At 41.4% G+C, this 15,839-nt stretch overlaps 1 protein-coding gene across 15 annotated transcripts in view; it reads right to left on the reverse strand.

The window, feature by feature from the left end:
* The window catches only part of kcnma1a (potassium large conductance calcium-activated channel, subfamily M, alpha member 1a), a 134,349-nt gene that overhangs the window by 14,234 nt on the left and 104,276 nt on the right, over positions 1-15,839 (reverse strand). For 11 of the 15 annotated variants that reach the window (XM_071480457.1, XM_071480452.1, XM_071480462.1 and 8 more), the window contains 5 exons: positions 11,449-11,542; positions 7,309-7,435; positions 5,804-6,028; positions 5,051-5,243; positions 1,131-1,244 (listed from right to left, as the gene is read on the reverse strand). In XM_071480457.1, the coding sequence (XP_071336558.1) occupies positions 1,131-1,244; positions 5,051-5,243; positions 5,804-6,028; positions 7,309-7,435; positions 11,449-11,542 (753 nt within the window). Of the gene's footprint in view, positions 1-1,130; positions 1,245-5,050; positions 5,244-5,803; positions 6,029-7,308; positions 7,436-11,448; positions 11,543-15,598; positions 15,680-15,839 lie in introns of all 15 variants that reach the window. The other 4 variants (XM_071480450.1, XM_071480453.1, XM_071480449.1 and 1 more) reach the window with 1 other exon arrangement.

Raw genomic sequence — 15,839 nt, forward strand, 5'->3', positions numbered from 1 at the left:
ATAAACAAGGTCTTATCCATAAACACACCTACTTTGCACGCCACGCAAACAAAATCGATCATGCAACTCAGATGAGGCGTGTTTTTATGTTTCATCTTGACTTTAATCTGCTCCTGGCACTGTAAACTGAACATATGACAATGTAATTACAGAATATGGTTCCAGCGAGACATGCAGCCACTCTCTCTCTCTGTATGGTCTTACTCCTTCCTCTCCTACAGGACAATGTTATCACATCTAGTGTTGCTGTAGCTGTGAAATTCGTTAACTAAGAGCATGCAGAGGCGCAACACTGGAGCTTCTAGTGTTTGAGTCCAGGCCAGAAACCGGTGACTCCAATATGGAAAGCATCTAGTTTCGATGATTACGTATGCAGTCGGTGGTCTAATAGGAGAGCCCCTCTGCAGGTAATGGCTGGCCTGGTTACAAGTAACATTAGGTAGCTCCTTTCTCTTTCTGGCCTTTTCTTAGCTGGTCTCATGCTCCATTGCTCCCTAATTGGGTCAGGGGAGACAGAGTAGCCGGTCTCTGGTGCTTTAGAAGGCCCCTCAGAGATCTGAAAGTTTCATGAGTCCCCACCACCAGTGGGAATACAGCCACTGCCATTGTTATTAATAAATGGACCCATTTTGCAACCAAGGCAGTTTTTTTTCCACAACCTTTTCACTCTCTTTCCTTTTCTCCCTCTCTCACCCTCTCCATCAGGCTGGGTTTCTCTTGTGCATTAGTGGACAAATAGCATGAGATGTCTATAGTCCTAAAAATGCCTGTCTGACATCTTCAAGTGACAGTAGTCCACATTGTCTTCAGAGCAAAGAGGTGTTCTAGTCCTTGCAGCTAACCTTATCACCACTTGACAAAAACTAGCCAGATCCAATAATTCACATACGAATATGAACTTGAGTTGGGCAAAGCTACCGACACCATGAACGTGAACAAAAATTCCACACCACGCATTCCTTAAGTCCATTTGACCTTGAATGAGTTGAAATTTTTGGTAGCAGCATGATGTTTAAGTCTTGGATTATCAGCTCTATGTGTCTATGTCTGCAAATGAATAATGAGTTGATCTGAGGTCATTGGGTATGGCATGCAGCATTTGCATTTGAGGTGGGTGGAAACAGCTTTACCTAGTTCTGTGATGATGGGGATGTTGGATCCGGTGGTGACGGAAGCCTGACGCACAAAGCCATGTACTGGACTGCTGTCTGGAGATGACCTGTCCATTCCAGGAGGCGTGAAACCTGAACACCACAGGAAATACAGATGAATAGACACAGTTAGGTGTCAGTAAGAGATCTACTCTGCACTACAAAGGCAGACAGCACTAACTACAGTGAAGTTGAGATAAAAGGGTTTAAAATTTTCAGATAGAAGGGTTATAATGTCTTCCTTTCATGATGTTTTAGGCTCATTATTTTACCCAAAAAATCATTTCAACATGCATGTGACTTTGGCTGTATCTCTGTATCTCTATCTGTGTTCCTGCCTGTTCCTATACTATTAATATTTATGTTGAAATCAATTTAGTCAAATAATTTACAATTTAACACATATTTAACACATAACAAATATTGTATTTTTTAGGGATAAAACCATGTGAGATTTTTCTTCTCCATCGTGATTATATTTGGCTTCTCTTGTAATGTAGAATCACTTACTGAAGAGGTAACTAAATTTCATCAATACTGATATTTTTCAAGACGACACCTGGGGAAAAATCAAGAGTGGTCACTTTTAAGCTAAAGCTAGCCATGGCTACCTCATGAGCTAGCTTTAAACTGATATAGTGCCCCTGTTTTAGCTATCCGCTAGTTGGCCGTTTCTCTGTGAGAGGCAGAAGTTATTGTAGTCTGGTTTTTAGCCTACTTCAGATTTGACATGCAGTTACTCGGAAATGATACACAGCATAAAATGGTTTTATGGCAAAACAGAAATCAAAAAGTCAGACCCCAGCATTAACTCTTACTGTTTTTTTTATGTAGTTGGTTCCTGTTTTTTTTTTGTTTGTTTTTTTTTGTTGACTGCATTATTTTCTGTGTGAAGAAAAATACTGTCCAAGCAAAAATGTGCATCTCATGCAATTGTGCTTTTCCACAGAAGTATCATAAGCATAAGGACATAACCTGGAACTCTGTATCAACACCATTATACATAGTGCATGTCAGCTCAGTCAGCATGAAGCTGTTGATGTGCGCTTTCTGTGTCATTCAAATGTGTGGATTGACAGAAAAAAAGAAAAGGAGGAGGAGGCTAAGTGAACAAGGCGCCTGCCTAAAAACTGCAATATGGATACTGTGCTTTTAGGGGTCAGCTAAGACATATTTAGCATTCACATCCCTCCATCAACGGGCGGACATAAATTTTATATGTTCTTCATTTTGTTACGATAAAATTGGTGAAGTGGATCCTGAAAACCTTTTATCGGAAATGGCGTAGCTCAGGACCATGAAACACAAGTGCAAGTGACAGGACTATGAATTCACATGACTTCACATTTTTGCATTTCCTCAAAGTGACAAGTAAACACCTTAAATCTGTAATGCTATATGCATAATGCATCAACTGTGTTTTGACATCCATCATTTAGTGCTGACTACAGCAAAATGCTAGCTTATAGTGCCACCACCAAGGAAACATAATGTTGGGAATATATTCAGGTCACAAAGTTTTTAAAAGGGTTGCAAATTCTCTGTGTGTATCCATGTATGTGTGTCTGTGTGTGTGTGTGTGTGTGTGTGTGTGTGTGTGTGTGTGTGTGTGTGTGTGTGTCTGTGTCTTTCCTGTCGGGAAACTCAATGAGCTGCTTACATTACAAAAGAGATCTTCCAGCCCTTTGCAATAGAAAAGACACCAAATGGTTTAGTACACAGCAGGAAGCACACACTGAACTGAAGCATGGATAATCATAACTCTTGTTATACCAATTATTGAACTTGGAAATAGCAGAGGTTTGACACTTTGAGTCAACCAGGGAGCACAAGCTCAGACAGTGAAAACATCATTTTGTCGATGTCCATAAAGGATGAGGTATACTCCACTGGAGAGTGACAGCCAGTGTTTGGATATTGCTCTTATTGTATCATAGTGAACACAGAGGCAGCACGGATCTGTAGGAGAACGGCTTCCGTTCTGCGTGGTGTGTACAGCAGAAAGTGATTGTTGGTGAGAGCAGGGATACATGAGGCCTGCTGCTGAGCTGCTTTCAAAACCTCTTAGGTTACAAACAGCTCAAAAGTTGCAAAGTGAGCTAGTGAGCTCCAAACAGAGAGCTGTATGTCTTTCTAAGACAGAACCAGAGTACTGCAAAACCAGGAGAGCTAAAATGTGTTTGTCTCCCTGTCATCATCATCATCTTCTTCAAGTGAGTTCATGCAGGAAATAAAGTCTAGCGTGAAACACGCAAAATAAAATACTCTTGTGTGTCTTCATTCAATTAAACATGAAGTCCTTGGGCAAAAAATGATAACAATTATGCTGATTGAATCATCATCACCACTTATTTCTGTTTTTCTAATGGTATTTCATAATCTTTATATACTGTAACATTTTATAGACTAACTCATTATTTACTGCCCGAAATAGACAAGGCAGAGTTGAAAAGCAGCCTGATCACACGTCTCCTCTTCTGGCTGTTGCTACTGTGAGGCTGTAACCTCGTCTGTTCAGCTACAATGTACAGTAGACAAGTGAGATCTGGGTTACATACCCCCTTATCCCTGTAGCCCCCCGGGCACAGCTATGCTCTGTGGTTGACTACATGCTACAGCAGCCTTGAGAAGCTCTCCCCCAGGAAGGCACATGTTTATTTATTCATTTGCACCTTCTTGTTTTAAATTCCACAGACAGCTTCTGAATGGGAGCATTCAGGGAGGAAGGAATCCCCAAAGCAATACCTATGATACAATAGCAGTGTTTGGATATGTGCATGTGTTTCCTTGTGTATGCATGATTGCATGTCACTGTGGAGTGTATGTGTGTTTTCTAAAGTGAAGTATTTATCACTGAAATGGTTGGTTGATGTAAGACCCAATTATTGATGACAATAGGCTCCATCCATCGACCTTGGGAGAGGATATAGGCTAGTGGGCTTCATACTGAGGTGGCTTTCAGTGAATACAGCTCCCCAGAGCGGCATGCTCTCAGATTTACCCCTGCTTATTGTTCCTCGGTGGAACTGCTATCGACAGCACATCATTCACTCAAGGCTGGAGAAATAACAGCATTGGCATTCTCCTAAAACATGTGGAAGTGCTCTGCACTAAAAAGTAATGGCCTCTTGGACCTTCAACTTTGATTTGTATTTACAACAGTCACTGTGGTGGCACTAAATAGTCCTGAGCTCAAGGCATGTCATGCCTTTCAAGCTAATCATAAACTGAGGATTACCTGTTTGTGGATGTGCGTGGATAGATTGTGTTGGCATGAATGTCTGTTTGTGTGTTATGTGCGCAAATGCATATGCACAGGCATTCAAACATGGAGGTGTGTGCGTGCATGTGTCGCTGTTTTGTTGTGACTAATGAGGAGCAGCTGAATTGGCCTGCCTGGTGATTTGTACTAGCTGCTTAATGATGATGAGGCCTGATGGGATGCCAGGTTCGTGTGTTTGTCTGCAAACATCAACAATCTGTTCCAGACGATCTGCCAGACACCAGATCAGGGGCAACAACATCAAATGACACAGTCATGTTGATTACATCATTAAAAAGTATTATCAAGGAGGTTTAGCAGCATGTAATTACCAGGGAGAAGACTGAAATCATCAGAAAATTATGTGGAGTAAACACTCTTCAAAGACTTGATGGAACATGTGCACACATCTTCAGGATTTACAGTAAAGTCAGTTTATAGATGCCATTTACAACAAACTTGCAGAGTACTTCAATTAAGAGCACTTAGCATACTCAAACTACATTCTTTCCTCCTGTGACCCCACCCACATCCCCTCTCTCCTTTTTTCCCATCTTGGGCTCCTGTCTTCCCTCCCTGCCACAACCTGTCCCCTTTGGGCAGCAGTGCACATGGAGTCTAATAGGACGAGCCTTACCTTGGGAATTAGCCTGTAAGACCCCGATGCTGTCATCAAACTGCATAGATTTGATGTTGAGTGATGCCAAGATGCATTCTTTATCCTGCAGTGAGGCATCTTCGATATTGTTCTGATTGGCTGACAGTATTACACACATGTCGCAGAGGTTGATGTTGACAGCCCTTAAATCTGCCCGACTTAATGGTGTACCCTTCAGGGTGAGGAGAACAGAGAGAAAGAGCAAGACAGAAAGGGAGAAGGCAAAACGCAGAGAACAGACAGACATTGGGGAGAGAAAAACAAATTTAAGAAGTGAGCAGAGTGGAGCTTTGGGAAATTAGTTAACAAGTATTCTTGTTTTGAGGCGATGACATTCCACTGATCTAACTGGGCACTGGAGAATCAGAGACATGGACTAATCTAAAGGCTAGCCTGTGCTGAGGGCTGTGTTTGGGATTCTCCTCTGATCATCAGTCAAGCCAGGCCTAACAAGCTCTAAGGGAGCAAGCCACGCCATCTGTGATGGGCACTGCAGCTGCAACACACATAAACTCCATTTTGGATATGCAGGATGTGTCACTGCTGTGGATGAAGGGGGTTGTCTGAGCTCTCATGGAGTGATCATTCAATTGAGTAACGTGTGATCAAATCAAACTGACAATCCCTCTCAGGATTTCAATGTGCATGTAACTCAAAATGTCAACGCCTTGTTAGTTGAGCAGAGATTGTGCTTTAGATTTGTCTCCTATGGCAGTGAACTGGTGCACTCACGGGTAAGATGGAGACCTTGGGGAAGTTGTGTAAAGTTTCCCACTCTCTCCGCAGGTAATCCAGCGAGCCCACAAAAACTATAGGCTTTAACTCGTGGTAATGGAAGTTGCTGGCTCTTAAAGGCATCACCAAGTTTCGCAGCCCCACTAAAGCGGACGTGACATCCCCAAATATACAGACCACTACATGGCCGCTCAGCACTGTCATGGAGGCTTCACTGCGGGTCTGCAGGGAACAGAGGAGCACAGGGGAGGGCGAGAAGAGCAAAGAGAAAGGTATGAGAAGGAGTGCAGACAGAGAAGAGAGGAAGAGACACAGAGACAGACACAGGTTTACAGAATATTAATCAATGCTGCTAACAGAAAACTGGGTAATGTGCATGAGTTAACAAATTCTAATTTTAACAGTCTTCGAAAGTGCGTTATAAACTGTTATAAACCCATGTTAAATAGTTAACCAATTATTCAGCTAAAACACACGATATTTAGTGCATTATTAAAACATTCCACTGACAGGCTGTGACATTTACATTAAAAAGTTTGGTTAACTACTACTCTGTTTATAAGCAGTTTATTGGATAATCAGAAACAGGAGTTTTACAGAACAAAAACAAAACGTTTCTTTTTCAAAGGGCAGTTGATTCAATCAGGCTGAGAAATGAAATGCAGTTTGTAAGATTTTAGGCACATACAGTATGTATGAACAGCACCCTGTCATAAATCAGAGAAGTATAAACAAAGCTCCTCTATTGTATGAAGTTCATGTCAAAAAAGAACAATGCGATTCTCTGCTTTCAAGATCTGTCGCCCGGCACGCCAGCTTGATGTGCATTTTATTGCAACTTTGGGTGTACGTAAAGTAAACTAAACGCTACTATGATACCAGCTGGTTTGAAACTAAAAGTGCGTCTTTGTTTATTGGACAGATAAGGTAAAACTAAGAGCATCAAGGGACAGCTGCTGCAAACTGTCTCATACTTTCAGCTGGTTACCTAATCTGGTGGTTTAAATATTTCTGACAATTATCTATGTATCATGTTTTGGTGACCCAACTCGCACAGGAATTTTCTTCAGCCTTCCATGAACTAAGGAACAATTAAAGTCCAAGTTAAGTTTTTCAAGAGCAAAAGTGTGAACTATATAGGTGACTGTGCCTTCTGTTGTACATTTAATTTGGACAGTGTTAACCCTGCCCAAAGAAATTACGCACTGACCTAAATGCTTACAAACTGCGTTAAAACATCTGAGCAAACCCATGCGTGAAGAGCTGAAATGCTGTTCACAGATCCTTGGAGGATATATTAAAAAAAACAATAAACTCACCTTGAAACAACAGAGAGGCATTGAGAGAAATTTCAATACATATTAGTATGTGATTGTGTCGCTACAATATTGAGGGGAAATCTTTGCTCCTGAGCATACTCTCTTTAACTTACTCTTTTTTTATAGTGTTATATTGTATTATATTTTAGAAGATTGCAGTCACAAATCTCTGCCCCCACTCACCAGGATGACTTTTTCGATGTCCTTTGATGGGCACCAGTGAAACATCCCTGTCGAATCATACCTCTTCACGTTCATGTCCATGTTCTCGATTTGTTCATTTCCGGGAATTAGAAGGGGGTCGTGTCGACTGAGAAAACAGAATGATACATGTATGTTTGACCGTTTTGTAAAATGACTGCAGCCTTGTGGATGAAGTGGTTTTTTTTTTTTTAAATACAGGCTGTGTATCCATACAACTTATTAAACGTCTTTTTAACTGCAACCCATAAATACCATATCATTCCACCATTCCTACTTGTCCTTGATATCAAGATATCAGAAAACTGAAAGACCTGGTGCTTGTAGTAGTGCAGAGGAGAAAAGCAAGACTTGAGTGCTCCTGACTGAATGGCATGACAACACAAGGCCAATTATCAGCTTTTACCCTCTCTTCCAGTTCCAGTCCTGACGCCATGTGGCGCAAATAGTAAACGCTCCAACAGGCTCACACTTTAAATATTTCAGGAATTTGCCCAATCACATTTTGCCTGATGGACATTAATGTTTCAACAGCATGTCACAACCAAACAGACTAATCCACTGCAGTGGGCTGCTGAGTTTTATCCGGTGTAACACTGACCATGAAAGGGCTCCTGTCAGTCCTGTTATACTGCCTCTCTTGTTCGTGCACTTATTCTACGTGTTCTCACAGATCCTCTAAAGGAAATCTAGAAAATTTCACCCATAACACTGAGTCAAGTTAAACTGCAAAAATTTAGCACTGTTCCTCAGTAAGGATTGTTTACTCAGCAGCAATGCAAATGTAATTTATTTACAATTCAACCCAAATAATAAAATCCTTGGTTGAAGCAGCACTATACCAACTCCAAAAACAGAGAACTGCGGAGAGACAGACATTTGAGTAATATGGGAGAAAACATCTCAAGAATTTGACATACATCTCTCTCAGTATCACTCTCTCTATCCTCTATCAACACTGTCATTCACTGACAAGGCTTTGATGTCGTCTCTTCCTTCAGCCTGCATTTGGGTTGCATGCCAAGGCAGGAAAAGTAAAAGTTAAAAAAAAAACAAACTGTCAATTAGCCACACTCTCTCTCTACCTCTCTTCCCCCCTCTTCCCTCTATCAGTTAGTGCAGGTGATAATAACACTGACAGCATTTAGTGTTTTTACACTCAGCCTGAATCTTTCATCCAGAGCTGCGTGTCGCGCCAATCAACTCCACGGAGCCCCCATCACTTCAATCTGCTCAGCTCTGCTCGCCTCCACACAGGGGCTGACTGGCGCATGCAGGCGGGCTGCCGCTCCACCTCTCTCTGCCAAGACAGCTATCTTTCACAGAGCTGTCAGCGGTGTGACTGGCAGCCTGTCACAGGCTCCACACACCTCCTCCTCCCTCTGCCTTCTCCCTGCCTCGGGTTGAACCTACCACAAGGCTCAGGGAGAGCAGACATGACGTCTGTGCCACAGTGCCACGCCCAAGGGATATCAGCTGCGGATGACATCTCCTGCGATTGGATGCATGTCGTCAGTCATGACCCGTCAAAAAGGTTTGTGGAAATGGTGTTAATGCCATGGTGGCAATGCAGCTCGTTAGCACAGTGACACGTCGGGTTGGAGAGTCGGAAATTAATAACACGGCCATGCTAAGGATAGGTCAGCTAGGATGCAAACTGAGATTAAATGTCATCCTTAGTGTTTACAAAAATATACATTTATAAATTTGTAAACAAATCACAAAAATATTTATTTTCAAATTTAATGAATTATTTGTGAAGTATATCCTTTAATAGAATTTCCCCATTAAATTTCTAAAGTAAATAAATTTACAGTGCATCAGATTGCAAAGCAAATATTTTCCCTGGGTGAGATACAGTATTTTATCAGATGCACTTTTATATAGGACAAATATTTCCCTTACAGCATGTCTCACTCCAGTGTCTCACCCCCTCGCTTTCTCCCTCCTTCCCTCAGTATATATTTCAAACAGAGTTGAGTTATTCCAGCGTATCACTCTGCAGTCACAAACTGGGGATGGGCGTGCTCCCCTAATCCCTCTCTGCCAGACAACGAAGGCAGCCTCTTGCTTTGAAAATTTTCCCCATCATGCAAACTGACAAAGGCATGCTTTTCAAAAGCCCACAGCCAATCTGTTGATCATTATTTATTTACAAAGGCCTTTGGGCTGCAAGTCCTGTAAAAATCATACTTGATACGTACGCTCACTCTCTTGCCAGCTCTCTACTGTGTTTTCCCCCTCCTTGCTTGTAGAATAAAGCATCCCTAAGGCTACCTCAAACAATCACTTTTCATTGTGCATAAAATACACCTTGTAAAGCACAACTGTTTAATATATATGGTGTTTATATGTTGGCTGGGGCAGCTGTGGAGGGGGGGCTGTGGACTGTGATGGGTAATTTGATGTTTTGCTGAGGGCGAAGACTTGGAAAAAAAAAATCTACACCTATAACAGAGGACCTGTCATCCCAGTACCCAAGAGCCAGCAGAATACAGAAGCACCCCTAAAGCAGAGAAAACTTTGACACCGCTTTGAAGCGTTTTCAAAACTGAGTAAATAACTCACAAGAATTATTATCACTGCGAGATCAAAGTAGAGATGCATATATTACATGGCAAACGGGGACCATCTCCTAAGCAAAAAAGGAAGAGAAGAAAAGGTTTTGTGCTTTAAGTTGGGCAAACTAAACAGCCTTTTAAACAAGCAGTTAGCTGGAAATATGCCAATGTCTAGTTGTTTTTGTAGCCGTTTTTCTCCCTCTGAGCAAGGGCATCTAAAATGATGCTCTGTTACAAACCAGACTGAAGGGTATGACTCTGTGTTGGGCTAATGGTTTGGCAAGTGTGAAGGCTTATTAAGTGCTTGTTTTGTGGAGAACCGAGGGGGAGGCCGACAAGTGCTGGACAAAATCACATAGGCATGCGAGTGCAGTAGGAGGAATGCTGCCTAAGGGAAACTAGCAGGACCAACATACAAAGAACTCCACTAGAATGTAAGGAAAACACACAACAGCACAATAAAAATAATAACTTTGTGAAAACAGAAATCAAAAAGTGAAATGATAGAAATTAAAATGCATTTGCATATTACATTTATTTGCAGAAATTAAACATTCTGTACATACAATAAAATCCACATAGAAAAAAAGATTTGGAGATACAGGACTTTCTACTGCAGTGCAGCTAGACTGCGTAAATACTAACAGGGACAAGTGTGTGTGTGTGTGTGTGTGTGTGTGTGTGTGTGTGTGTGTGACAAAAACCGCACAGCTCTCTCTTTAGATTTTCCTACTGTAAAGTCATAAAGATGATGACCATAACACTCGCTCCCATTAAGAGACAGGCAGTGTAGCTGTGAGTGTTCCTGTCCTGTTAGATCTCTACCACCATGCCTTTATCCTGCTGTCCCAGTGCGCACAGCTCGGCCTCCCTGTATTTTCAACGCTGTCGTGTTGCTAACCCCGCCTCGTCGCCAGAGCACAAAAACCTACCCCTTTTATCCTTCAAAATCAATTAACAGCAATTTAATTCCATGGGACAGGATAAAAGGAAGGCAATATTTGAATTCATATTTGATTGTGATGATACATCTCGCATATGGCCTTAAGTACCAGAAACAGTACTCACAGGGGTTCCCACAATAGAGGAGTAGCCTGAGGGCAAAGTAACCATGCAGGTCCCTCTGATTGGTTGCTGGTGTCATTAGTGCCAGCATTGTTTAAGGAATACATGTGGACCAGACCGGAGGAGGTGACAGCTGGGACTTTAAAGCCAGAGGAGTTTTCAAACGGCTCCTCACAGCCGCTTTTCATGACAGAAATATTATTTCAGCTCTGTCATTAACAGCTGACAGCATGCCATCCTAAACAGTCAGCGCCTAACAGGGCACTTCTCCTCTCTCTTTCTCTCACGTAGTTTCTTACCTCCTTCTTCTGCCACCCTTAATTTGCCCCCTCCCATCCATCCAAACTCCCACCATCTCACCATCAGCAGCATCTGCCTCTGAAGTACCTCTCACACACATCCCTCCATCCCTTCCTCCCTCCCTCTCTCCCCGTATCTGACTTTCTCTCACTCCCCATTTGAGCGATGGAAAGAGAATAAAATCAGCATCTCTTACCTCATCATCTTGGGCGAGCAGTTGGGTGAGTTTCGCATCCCTCCGTTGCGCTGCTTTTTTTTGGGCGAGAGAGTTGATGGATGCTCGTCTTCGACTGCAAACACATGCACAGAATGTCAGAATAGAGACAGATGATTGGGAAAGTGTGCTGGACCTGACATGAAAAAAATAGCCAACAATCAATCAATCATTGCAAAAAAAAAAAAATGAACAGAAGAAAAGGAAAATTAATAATTCAGTGTCAAATTGAGAAAATATTGAGAAAGCATTAGTAACGGACAATGGTAAATCTGAGAAAGGCAGGAGAAAACCACGGAGAAAAACCAATATATGACCTGAAAATGTCACGGAAGGCTCACATCCCAAAACCCCCGTATTTTGGCTCTGTATAAGGTGCACTTTTACAGGGCTGTCAGTAACACACTACTGCATCTAATCAGTAATCCCAATAAATTGTGCAGGTGGGTGGACCTCTAGCAGTCTGCATCAGAGTGACCATGCTTACCTACACCATTAATTGCCATGAGATGGTGCAGACTATCATTGTCAGTGGGGCACGGGCAAAAGCAATGACAATGAGATAAATAAAGGTTATGCAGATGGATCTTGAGAGGGTAGTTTTTTTTAAATAAAACTACCTGAACCCCACCCCATCATTCCAGTTCGTACTAAAGCAATGGCTCTTCTACAGGTCTACCTCCATGCCAAGAGATCATTTTGCACTCAACACACATCATGAAGGACAGGGCACGCTAACAGGGTATGAATTAGTGGACTATGAATATCGAAAGCACCTAGTAAATGCACATCACCCTCCAGTAGACGAAGGTCAGGTCTAGTTTTTAAAGTTTAACTGAAAAATAAATGATTTATTTCAGATTAAATATTCCATTTTTGTGTTTGACTCCTTGGTGTTAGGTGTTTGTCGGATGCTGAGCTATAAACCACAACAGAGATTATTTTGATCAGATTTAAGTTCAGTTTTCTGTCAGCTATACTTTTTTGTGTTGAGAAACATTAAAAAAAACACTATTTTTCAAACTTTGCTTAAGTCCCACTCAGACAGAGAGGACAACAAAGAGCAGCCGGAGTGAGGCCAGGCCCAACTGTCTGAAGATTTCAGTCAAGCTAACAGTAGTCTGATCTTCACCACTGTCTGTGAGTTTCCAGAGCGTTCAGACAGGCACCCACATACTCTCATCCACTCTGAACTCTCTCAGCGCAAATGCCAAATGTACCGTCACTTCAAACCTGTATTAGTCCTTTGGTTAGAAATCAATAACACAGCATGATATTAGTGCAAATCAATGTGCACGCTGCAAGCCGTGACTATTCCAAGCATGCGGAATTTCATTATTGTCTGAGTGCCCATTCTGGGCTGTCACCTAATTCTGCTAATAAAAGATAAGAAATATGACTTTGCCTTCTGATAAAATGTCATTCTCTGACATTTCCTTTATGCAATTGGGCAGTCGGAATAGCTAATATCACAAGCACTTTCCACTTTACAAATAATTCTCTCTCTAATGTACTTTGAAAATACCACATCAGAAATATGCATTCCTTGCCATATTGTTTGACACACTCCTCCTGTTTTAAACTTAATTTGTTAACAGTACAAACATAACACTTCTCTCTAATACCCACAATAAAATTAAATACTTTCCATCCACTGGGTAATAAAAGCTTTTACAATATATGATTAACTTAGGTTTCTATTTCCTCTCTTCACAGTTTCTCACAAGCACACAGTTTCTGCAGCATTTCTGAAAATCTAAACTGATAAGCAGCTCCTTTGATTCACAGCTTCAAGCACTCCTCAGTTGTGAAGTCACCCTAACAGTAGCAGCCACTGCACTAGCAGGCAAATCCGTGCAAAGCAGCAGGGGCAACAACAGCAGCAGCTCCGGCAGAGTCAACCATCATGCAGCAAACAAGACAAAATGAAGGGACGGGACAGGCGAGGTTACTGGCTGATGCATCCCGCTAAGGGGGCAACCTACAGTGCCTACTGTGACTGAGCAGCATGGCATTACTGGGGTGGTAGCGGTATTTCACCGGCAGACTGCGGGCCCGGTTCAGCCGGCTCTCAGCCAGGGATCTGGCCGCCACATCTCCTGGGCCTGAGATACTGAGGCGCAGTTGCGAGGGGTCAGCCCCAGGCCCTGGCCCCATGGGGAGGAGGCTTCCTTTACGGTTATTAACAAGGGGGATGTTGATTGTGCCCGGGTTGACCAGGGGCTCCTGGTTGGGGTGCAGGGTGTTGGGAAGGAATGCATTTGAGGTGATGGAGATGGAGGTGCAGTCGGTGGTTTTAACTGATCGGTTTTGAAAAGATGGTCTAACTTCATCCATTACTGTCAAACAATGGAGAATACAAAGTGTGAGAAAGCCTGTATCTATGCTAATAAATTAGTTAGTAATTCAAATATAGTGTTAAACTGAAATTAACTACTGTTCATTTTTCCCATATTTGTTTTTTGTTTTTTTTAATCAGATTTCAGGAGAAATTATTTCCATAAAACATAATTTATCATTTTAAATTAAATTAGAATAATAACAAGCAAATATATGTTGGTAAATAAGAAAGAGGTTCACTAACTTGAAATAAATATGTAATAATTATTTAATAAATTGTATATGAATCAAACACATGCTTGCACTTTTTCTTATTTCAGTTCTGACTAATTTCTGAAAGCCAAAAATTCCTGCCATAACAGCAGGAACTCTTTATTATTTTTTCTAAAAACTGGTGTTGAACCTTCATTTTTATTTAACATCTCTTATCTACTTGGCACACGCTCTAACTGAAATGTTCACAGTGACATTTACTTTGCATTAGTGACAAACATGAATTAATTAGAAGCCTCTCAGTTTTATTTCTCAGTTGTGCTTCACTTTCTGGTAGAACAAAGCAGAGACACGGCTTGGCTAAAGCCAGTCAAATCCAATCAGACGTGTCATTTCAAGCATAACGTGCGGCACAGTACTCCTATTTCAACAAATATACGACTATAAGTAATAATTGATAATATTACTAATTCAAGAATACTTTAACCATGAAACATTTATCAGACACATTTTGGATTATGTTTAGAAATATGGTTAAATTCCAGACCAAAAATGGAGTCATTGTATTTTTTAAACAGAAAATTTACACGTTGAATTTTTTTGCTTTGACAGTAATCAAAGTATGTCCAGTGACAACCCTCTGTGTCTAATATGAGAATAAATACGCACACAAACACCTGATGTTCACCAAGCTATCCCACCAAACACACACACACACACACACACACGATCCGACAGACTGCAGAGTCAACCCGTATGTTTGTATGTACTGAAGGGGTCATGGCACACTGCAGGAAGACAACAGAGGGAGATGAGTAAAATATCTGCTTGTAAAGTTGACTGAGAGAGGCGGAGCCCTTTTCCTCCCTTTGGTAGAAGGGTGGTTGGTTGGTTGTTTGGAGGAGAGACCATGCTTGGGTGGCCCCGGGCGATAAACAGACGTTTATCCCAGCCGTCAGCTGCCTCCTTGATTTACGGGGCGCCACCGATAGCTCCTGGATTCATCTGGCCCTTGTCAAACACGTGCAACGTTAGAGAGCACTCACCCACCCTGGCAGGTCCACTGTGCATCCTGAACAACCCAGACGGCAACTGTCCCTTCCTGAAATGCTAATCACATGACGGTACTGTCCTGCATGCAAGCCTTATCAGATCACCATGACCCAATGTAAACTGGATGATGAGGCAGAGGAATAACAACTAAAAATGTTTACTTTTGTATGTGAGCTAAGCTGGCTTTGTCTTTACAGTGTTTGCTGCACGAACAAGCTTTGTTCTTCATCTGCATTGCAACTGCATGAAATAGCTTTATAGGCCATGCATTGTTGAGTTGTTACAGTTAAAAATGAAACTGATATAATGATTACTGCAATTCCTTTTTTTTTTTTGCTGAAGAGGCAGCCACTATTTCAAAGAGGAAACAAAAACAAATGTCTAAATGTTTCATAAGAACAAAAACATTACATAAAAATATACATATAAAATGTTAGAGGTGACAAATAACATTTCAAAACTAAAATTTATTCTTAACCAGTAAGGTAAAAGGAATGCATTTAACAATTATTTACCAAAGAATTACCTAAATTGCAATCAGCTTTGAATCGAACGCCAGCCTCTTTTTGACTTCCACTGTTCCCTGGTGTTGTAGCGCCATCTGCTGCTACATGCAGCACAATACAAAAAGAATATTTCATGGAACTGCATGGTATTATCAAACACAAATTATAAAAATACCAGGAACTGCTTTAATTTCCTGTCTATATATATATGTTGAAATGATTTAATGATAAATTATAAAAAACAGTCTGTCTAAGTTAAAG

The sequence above is a fragment of the Trachinotus anak genome, unplaced genomic scaffold, assembly GCF_046630095.1.
Source record: "Trachinotus anak isolate AG129_WGS33_773 ecotype Australia unplaced genomic scaffold, CSIRO_AGI_Tana_v1 ptg000007l, whole genome shotgun sequence".
Classification (NCBI taxonomy): Eukaryota; Metazoa; Chordata; class Actinopteri; order Carangiformes; family Carangidae; genus Trachinotus; species Trachinotus anak.